This window comes from Gorilla gorilla, chromosome 2 (genome assembly GCF_029281585.2).
Source record: "Gorilla gorilla gorilla isolate KB3781 chromosome 2, NHGRI_mGorGor1-v2.1_pri, whole genome shotgun sequence".
NCBI classification, from domain to species: Eukaryota; Metazoa; Chordata; class Mammalia; order Primates; family Hominidae; genus Gorilla; species Gorilla gorilla.
Genome location: NC_086017.1, coordinates 52,837,167 through 52,846,466, shown reverse-complemented (window position 1 = coordinate 52,846,466; position 9,300 = coordinate 52,837,167). Strand labels below are relative to the sequence as shown.

Here is a 9,300-nt window from a genome sequence, read left to right as displayed (position 1 = left end):
AACAGACAGAGGTTTCTAAAGATCTAAAAGTAGACTGTGGCATGCCTGCACAACTCTGTGAATATTCTAAATACCACTTAATTGTATACTTTAAATGGGTAAATTGTATTTAAATATAATTTGTATTTAAATATAATTGTATTTAAATATAATTTGTGAATTATATCTCCACAAAGCTGTTTAAAAAAGGACATGAGAGCCTGCTTTGTACATCAAAATGAGTTATTTTAATGAATGAAAAACACTAAATCTACCAGTCTACAGAAAAAGAAAATGTGTATTTGACATCGTTTAAGGTGGCTCTTACATCAACTCCTTACTTGGAAAACTGGTATTTAAATGTCAAGAATTAAGCTTTTCTCCTGTCTTCCCAGCATTGACGATTTCGAAACATTTTTGATACTATTCTACGTAGCACTGCTTTAGCTAAGTAAGTATATCTTCTTAGTTCCAAGTATCCTAGAGAGGAGGAAAATCATAACAACTGTAAGCTTAAAATATTTCAGTATAAAAAATTATTTAAAATTGTTAATATATTAGTTCTCATGAAAAACAAAAATAAGTTTTTCTACTTGTTCTGTTGGTCAGTGAACAAGATAATACTGCACCAAGTTTATCAATTTTGTAAAACTGGAGAAACTGGAAAAAAGTGATCACAAATAACCAGTAAAGTATTTAGAAAAACTGTTCTACATATCCCCAAGGGATAAAAGCATCCCAGTGTGTGAAATACAGAAGCAGAGTGTTGTGTACTACGCTTTAAAGGGATGGGAAGCTATGAATAACACACCAGTCAGAAAAAATGTGATCGAGGATCCCAGTGTACTCCATGATGCTGGGCACAGAGAACACACACCTTTCATTTTGATGAAATGAAGGCAAAGGAAGAGACAAAGCTGGAGAAGAACCCTCTTACTTAACTCACCTATCCAGCCTGCTCTCCAGTCATTCCTGCTTAGGACTCCCTGTGGCTGGGTGAAACAGGACTCTTTCCCTTGCTCCAGATGAGAGACCAAAGCTGGTTTGGAAGTGGGTGGCACTGCTCGAAAAGAAGAAAACATAACACAATAATAAGCATAGTCATAGGGGTCAAATTCAAGCCTGTGGCTGCAAGAACAAGCAAGGGAGGTGAGGAGAGTAATTCCCGGGTGAGCTATACGAGAGGTACCCTAAAGAGGTACTGGGAGGGATCCTGGGAAGAAGAGTCAGGATGGTTCTTCCAAGGAAGCCTGAAATACCCTGGAAGGCAGATTTCTATTTAAAGGACAACAAGATTTTTTACCTTCTTTGTCAGAGGATGAAAATCTCCCGCTATGGGAAACAGACAAATGGCTCCTAGGAGTAACTCCCAGAGGGAGACAAAGTGGCTGCATTCTCTTAAGATAAATTGGAGGTTCAATACTAGGCTAAGGGTATCAAGATATAGCTCAAGCCCTACTGTACTCAGAATCACCTCTGAGGCAGGTAGGGAAGGAGGGTAGCTTTTACGCTAGAAGAAGAAGGAAAGCCTTTCGCAAGTCAATAAACACCAGGGCTTTCTATACCTGGCAACCTTTGACATCGCTATTTGGGGTCAGCTAATAATTATAAAAGAGCCCTTCAACCTGAGGGCCCAAGCAGAAACCAGCAGCAGAGAGGCCTTACCTACAAAGGCCACAGCCTCATAGTTCTCCAGCATCACATCCCTGTACAAGGCCCTCTCAGCAGGCACCATGATGGCCCATTCCTTCGTAGTGAAGTACACAGCCACATCCTCAAAAGCCACTGATTCCTGAAACGACAAGTTCCTACTTTCCCAGACCTCAGTACTTTGGTGATGGTCAAATCTGCCAATGAGAGACCTGAGAAGGGCATCTACAAATGATACGTATTCAGTATTGGGTCCTTCACGTGCCTACAGAGTTTTTGTGTAAAATTTAGGTGTGGAGGAAGAAGATGCAGAATTAAAGTAGCCAGTCAGAGTTCAGCATATTTTCCCAGTGAGAAACAAGTGCACCTCCGCTATGAGCTTCTAAACATGTGACCTCCACAGACACTGAAGCTACTGCATAGAAGCTGGGCTTGGGCCCGATCACAGAAGTGCACTTGTGGAAGGAGAACTGACCCCTGAACATAGCTGTCAGCTTAGCTCTAAGCCCCTCCCTAATTTGTATATATCCCAGTGATTATTTGGGTTACTCATATTACTCCATTTTCCAATTCTACTTTCATTCTAATCCTTCTTTCTTGCCTGTCTCCTTGCCCACTACCCCAAGCACAAAGCTCTCTGATCAATCAATGAACTCCCACCCACAGCCTGTCTTCATGCAGAGGTAGTGAGGTTAGAGAAGCGTAGGAAAATACTACTTACTTGAGAAAGGCTAGGGTCTAGACCAACTTGGTGCATAAGGCTCAAGATAGGCCTAAAAAGGTGTCTATTTCAAGTTTTTAAGCCCTGGAGTCAAGCTCTGTATTTCAGAAATAGAGCTCTAGTGGAAATGGTCTTAACATGGAGTATGAGATTAAAGGAACCTATGAGCCAAGTGCCAAAGAATGTTTTGTCAATTACCATTTTTATGTATTTTTAATTACCTTGGAGAAAAGCCCTCCATGTTACGTTGTGTTGCAAAATTCCATGTAACTCACCAACAGTGAGTGTCATGGAATACTGGTTCAGACAGAAAATTCAACTAATAGAACTGAATAGGGATTTTAAAAACAGACACAGACATATATGTTCACCAAATGTATGACAAAGTAACTAGAGCAATTCAGTGGGTAAAAGACAGACTTTTCAATACATAATCCTGAATCAATTGGATATGTATATGGGGGGAAAATGAACTTTGACCCATGTCTCACACCTTTAATTTGAGATGAATCACACACCTAAGTATAAAGGTAAAACAATAAATCTTCTAGAAGAAAACACAGAAGAACATCTTGATGATGTCTGAGTAAGAAAAGATTTCTTATACAAAACAAACTGATATACTGGACTTCATTGAAAGTAAAATCTATAATCAAAAGATACCATTAGGAGAGGGAAAATGCAAGCCACTGATTGGGAGAAGTTACTTAATAACACATATGTCTGACAAAGGACTTACAATAAATAAGAAACAATACAACTTAGGAGGAAAAAAGGTACAGTGTAATAAAAAATACGAAAAAATATCTGAACAGGGAGTTCACATAAGAGGATATGCCAATAAACCTATGAAATGGTGCTCAGCATCACTGTTTACAGAGATGAGAACATTTTTTAAACCCCAATGAGATACTGCAAACGAGTGACAACAAGTATTGGTAATGATGTGGAGCAACTGTACATGGCTGACAGAAATATAAATTGGAATAATCATTTTGGAAAATTGTTGGGCAGTATCTACTAAACTAACCAAATGTACATACACCCTATGAGCTAAAATTTTACTCACAGAGACATACCCAAGAGAAATAAGCATCTATGTCCACAAAAAGACAAGAATGTTCAGTGCATTCTTATTCATGGTAGCCCAAAATGGGAACAACCAAAGGTCCATCCACAATAGAATGAATAAAATGTGCTATTATCACAAAATGAAAAACTACTCAGTAGTGAAAAAGAACAAATCACTGCTGTGTGCAACAACGTCAGTGAAGTTCACAGACATAACGTTGAGCAAAAGAAGGCAGATACAAAAGAATGCATGTTTAATGATTCCACTTATACGAAGTTCAAGAACAAACAAAACTTTCCCACGGTAACAGAGGTCAGAATAGTGGTTAACTTTGGGATGAGCAGTAGATTGCTTGGGAGGCAGTATGAAGGGGCCTTTTGGGGTGCTAATAATGTTCTATGTGTTTCTATGAGTGAGGTCATACAAGTGTACATAGTTCTAAAAAGTGTGCTATACTGTTAAGACTTGTGTTGTGTAAGTTAAACCTCAATGAGAAATGTGTGTGTGTATATATATATACACATATATAAAAGTATGTTATATATACGTAAATGTGTAATATAGATATTTTTATGTATGTATCTAATAAACATATATGTATATACACACAGGGATATGTACAGAGATAAAAAAAAACAGCTCACCTGGGGCCTGGTTGTTAAGGACACAGCTGTCATCATCTGACCTCTTTTATTCCTTTCTGGGTAAAGGTAAAAGTCTCAGGTGCTGAAGGTAAAGAAAAAAAAATTAACGACAATAACTTTATTGACCATAAGTCCTACATACAACCTCTGACCCATCTGTTTTGAAGGCTATATAAATAACCGTTCATTAGTTATTGCTTATTATCAGTCTCACAAAGGCGAGATAGCAGGCGTACAGACAAATGCAAAAAGGAGGTAGAATCATCCAAGTAATGAGTGATGAAAAAGTGGACTGAGAAAACTATAATTTCAGCTAATCCATAGAATACATCACAGGACAGGAAACAGAAAAGGAAACTAAGGTACACAGTGGACAGAGTGTTATAGGCGGAAAAGAAAGTTGGAATTCTAAACAGTTAAGATCCCTGAAATTCATACAGTACAGATAAGAATGAGTTATGTAGTACAGATAGGAGTGAGTTATATAAAAGAAATCCATTAAACACTGTAAGACCTCAGCATGTTTTTCCTCCTATGCTACTTAATATCAGAACAAGACAGTTTCTATGACTGAAGTAATGAAAGTTGAACAGACTTTGAAAATAGTTATTAGAAATATTTTGATGTCTCCCTACTACTATTTTTCCCCTAAATACAAGATACTCATTCAGTTTTATAAAGGTGTTGGGAGTGGGTGATGAGAAAGAAAACATTACCATATTAAAAGAATCCATCAACTTCATAACATGTCCCAAATACTTCAAGTTCCAAATGTTATAGTATAAGGAAACAAAACAATTTCATTTCTAAACTAGTTCCAACTCTCATTCTGGGTCATTTAATTAGTTCATCATTAGGAAGTAAGTCTTTTGCCTTTCAAGAGTGAATCATCAATATTTATGCATTAAAGACAACACCTGAAATACAAAGAGCTGCCAACAGTTGGATCAGAGATATTCAAAAAGCATATAAACAAACACATAAAAGTGCATGTACTCATAGACCTTAAAAACAACTTCCATTCCAACTCCGTATCTGCAGTTTGCTGTAAATCTTAGGGTACTGTAACAGCATCAGACAAAACACTATAAAGCCAGTGCACTGCCCCTCCCTCCAATGACTCTTCTTAGTGAATCCAGAAAGCCATTCAGGAAGGTAGAGGAAGCTGAAGGTGTCAGAGAAACAGCTGTCAGGAGACGCCAGAAAAGGCATCTTGGAAGTTAACAGGGAGTCCAGTAAGGAGAAATATTTATGAGTGTAAAGAGAAGTACTTTAAAAGAAAACACAATGTAAACCTACACAAGTAATGCTGCTAAATTCATGGATGGTTTCTGTCCAAGAAAGGGTAACAAAAGCAGTGATTCATACTGAGTAAATAGGTAACCTTTGTAATTGTGGAATCTAATTCTCTAAAATCATGATACTGTCACTGTATCGGCAGTAAATGTCCCTTACAGTGGATACTTAATAGGATTAGCGTATCAAACAAAAGGACTTAAGCAAAAAGGTCTGATCTGCACAGCTGACAATCTGTGAAAGGGAAATCATCTGGAAATAGAACTACAACAGAGGCCACCCTACAAAACACAAAACACTCCCTATGGAAGTGTCTTCCTATGGGGAAAGCTATGTGGAGATGAAGCATAAATAACAAGCCACATTGGAGAACAAATCACACTCCCAACATAGTTGACTAATGGCAGGGACATCGAATGTTAACCTATGAACCTTGACAATTAAATTATGACAGTGGAGTAAAAGTTCAGAGAATCTAAAGAAAACAATATAATGAACAATGTTAAGAGGTCAAGAAATCTTTCGACATCTCCAATCCTGTACATAGGAAACTATGTTAAACACTGGACACACATTACGTGCATGACGGATACGATTAGTCTTTTTAGATTTAACATTCTTATGAGCCAATCCAGATCGCAGGGCTCCATATTTTCCAAAATGGGACATCCTGGGGACTGGTAGGGAATACAATTCGGTATTCTCAAATTTTTGGTTGCTCTACGACAGTAACAAGTTTCAAGACTGGTGTACACTATGGCAGGCGAAAATAACTGATCACCAACTGATTTTCAGGGACCAACTGAAAACGTGGAAACTGACAAGCTGAGGGGTAGGGTTGGGGTTTCCGCATCCGGGGCAAAGACAAGGGGGCTGGAGCGACCGAGGGGCGTGTTCTGTTGATAGAAGGTTCTGGAGTGTGGACAGTTAAAACTTTTTGTGGGCTTCGAAATTAACATGCGAATGTGTGTCAGTATCCGACTCTGAGTGGGCCACGGGCTGCCCTGGGTACAGGGAAACGAGGGGGGTGGGAGCCTGCGGCCAGCGTTCCAGGCCTCTGCCAGCACCGCATCTCGACGCTACCGAGCCAAGCTCAGGGATCGGCATGAGGACCCCAGTACCAGCAGTAGCCACGCCCGCCTCCCTCGGGGCTGTTTCCCGTCCTCCTCAGACCCGCTCACCGTGGGCTCCTGGCGGCCTCTGCAGCTTTTCAGCAAGCTGAAAAGATGGTGGGTGCCACTCGCCGATCCTCACAAACCAAAACCTCGCGCGACAAAAACGAAGGCGGCCCCGGAAGTGCGTCATCACACTGACTGGTGAACCCATACACTCTCTGGATTTCTCTCTAGGACTCGTGGAGGACCCCACATCTTGGTGCTTCCCTCCTAATTACCGTGAGGAAAAGGGCACGCTGGCGAGATAGGCTCTTGGCGTTCCTCCAGAGCCCAGTTCTGAGTTGAGGCACCTTGCTCATGACGCTGCATCATCGTGCCAACCTTGAATACTGGCTTCTAGTGCCTTTATTACTGTGCTACAATAACTGCAACTACAAGTCTTACCCAGAATATGCAAGAAAATGTGAATGGTTATACGTTTTATTGATCTTGTTAAATTTAGCATTTGGATTGTTATAGCATAATCAACGAATCACACATTATACAACCAGGACTTCTCTTGAATTGCTGTAATGATTGCAGTCCTAGAATGTGATGTCTTCCAATGTTGCTGATGCCTCTCACTTCCATACATTACCACTAGCAGAGAGGATTAGCAATGGACCATGGGCAAAGTGAGAGCAGTCAGTTTACCCAAGAAATATTCATCCCCTGTCCAGCAGAGCTTAACACTGTCCCAGGAAAACAGCATGACTACATCAATCAGAGGTAAGAAAGGATACCTATCATGATGAAAAACCTGTTGAAAGCACTGTGGAAATAGGTGTGGCCACACCAGAGAACTTCCTGACATGCTGTGCCAAAGCCTGTGGAGAAGGTAGAGTAACTGCTTTGATGCCAACAGTGAAGGGTGTGAAGAATAAGGGACATTTGCTCCCACCTCCATTGTCCTTGGGTGTTGTGTGTCACATGCAATATCACTGTAGAAAGACAAATGAGCACAGGCTGACACAGGGGCCCACACATGCAGCTCACATCTGCTGCAGGGGTTTGCAGTCGACCCCTCATAGCCCAGAGCCCTGAATTCACCCTGTGCCTGGCATAAGTGAGAGCCACCCAAAGTCACTGCCATTCTGGTAGCTCAGTCTCTTTTCTTTATTTTTCAGGGTTTTTAAAAGTGTGATTCTTTTTGAAAAATCAAGAAATTCACCTTCTCACGATGTAGAAAACTGAAAAGAGCATGGCCTTACCCTTAAAACAACAAAAAACAGCCAGATAATCTAAAATTTTCTCTTGAACACATCAGAAAGCTAAGATCTGGGGGCAAACAACTTAATCTAAAATCTGATGTAAGACAGGCACTTTCAAGAAGAGATGGTTGTAAGCACTTGTTTACATAGGACAGATGCCATTGGATGCCATGTAAGCTGTTAAGGAGAAATCAGCTAAAATGTTTAATGAGTTGCTGAGGTCCAAGTGTTGGCTAGCCTGAGAATTAGAGACTACAGAACTCCTGTGAACCACAGACACAAGCAGAATTTCCACCCACTTGTATATTCTTCTCTATGGACATCATCAAATGTGTGCACACACACATACACACATACAATTGAAGGTGAGGCAAGAAGAATCTTATGAAAACCTCCCCCCTAGAAAAGACATGAATCCCCATCCGGGTCCTTCTCTCCTATTTCCCCTACAGAACAAAAGCCCTAAGCCTCTGAGGATGAAAAAGCAAATCTTGTCACCCTTAGGGACTGGTTAAGATCCAGTGGAACTGAAGGGAATAAAGAGAACAAAAAGCTCTCCATTCACGAAATAGCGGTAGAATTGCATCCTGGTTCCAGACCATGGAGGCGTCCTACAGCTGAGGATAGGGCAACATCACTTAATAGACCCCACCCTTAAGTCTCAGAGACACAGTGCCTACCTAAGATTAAAGCTGAATCACAACAGAAAATGCCATCCCTTCTACCACCATCAAAATGTCAAATGCTGAGTCAGTAAGAACAGCAATCTACTGCTAAAAGAAGGATAAAAACATGGAGAAAGACCCCTCTCTGAGGTACAGGAACGAAGGTAAGGCCTAAAGGTAAGAGTGGTGCAAACATTGAGAAAATCTCCTTTAGCAAACCATCCCACACACTAAACTTAAGGTAATACTAGAAGAATTTGAAGCCTGTGGATAACCATAGCAACAAAAACATCTAAACACAGTTTAACTCCTGATTAGATCAACTCAAGCCTTCACTTCTACCGAAAGAAAAAGTATGCCTGTTTCATTTTTGCCTTAGCCGCTATATGTATTTGTGTGTATGTATGTGTATGTGCATATATGGGTGTATACTATATGTGTATAGTATGTGTATATAAATATATATATATACACGAATATTTGGATGCAGCCAGAGAAAAAAGACACATTACATACAGAGAAACACAAATAAGAATTATAACCAATTTTGCATCAGAAACCATGCAAGCCAGAGATAATGTAGTAACATCTTTAAAGTGCTGATAGTAGGTCAGAGAAAGGTCAGGAACTTGTCAACCCAGAATTTTATATCCCGCAAAAATATTTTTCAATAATGCAGGAGAAATAAAGACTTTTTCAGATAAACAAAATTCATTGCCACCAGAACTATAAAAAATGTTACCAGGTATTCTTCAGGCAGAATGAATATGATACCAGACAAAAACTTGGACGTACACAAAGAAATGAAGACCTCTAGAAATGTCAAGAAATGAAAATAAATATAAAATTTACTTTTTTCTTATTTTAAAAATTACTCTAAAAGATAAGTCACTGTCAAAAGCAAAAAT

The 9,300-nt window shown here is 39.7% G+C and overlaps 1 protein-coding gene across 2 annotated transcripts; it reads right to left on the bottom strand.

Moving 5' to 3' along the window:
• Positions 1–204: 204 nt before the first annotated feature.
• On the bottom strand, positions 205–6,810 carry KRBOX1 (KRAB box domain containing 1). 2 transcript variants are annotated; one of them, XM_004033943.5, is made up of 5 exons: positions 6,544–6,810; positions 4,067–4,148; positions 1,645–1,771; positions 926–1,039; positions 205–459 (listed from the first exon to the last, which is right to left on the bottom strand). In XM_004033943.5, the coding sequence occupies exons 2-5, from the start codon at positions 4,100–4,102 to the stop codon at positions 350–352; spliced, it is 387 nt and encodes a 128-aa protein (XP_004033991.1). In that variant the 5' UTR covers positions 4,103–4,148; positions 6,544–6,810; the 3' UTR covers positions 205–349. The 2 variants fall into 2 exon arrangements, with proteins under 2 accessions (XP_004033991.1, XP_018879729.1); XM_019024184.4 differs by having other exon boundaries at positions 6,536–6,630.
• Between the last annotated feature and the right edge of the window lie 2,490 nt (positions 6,811–9,300).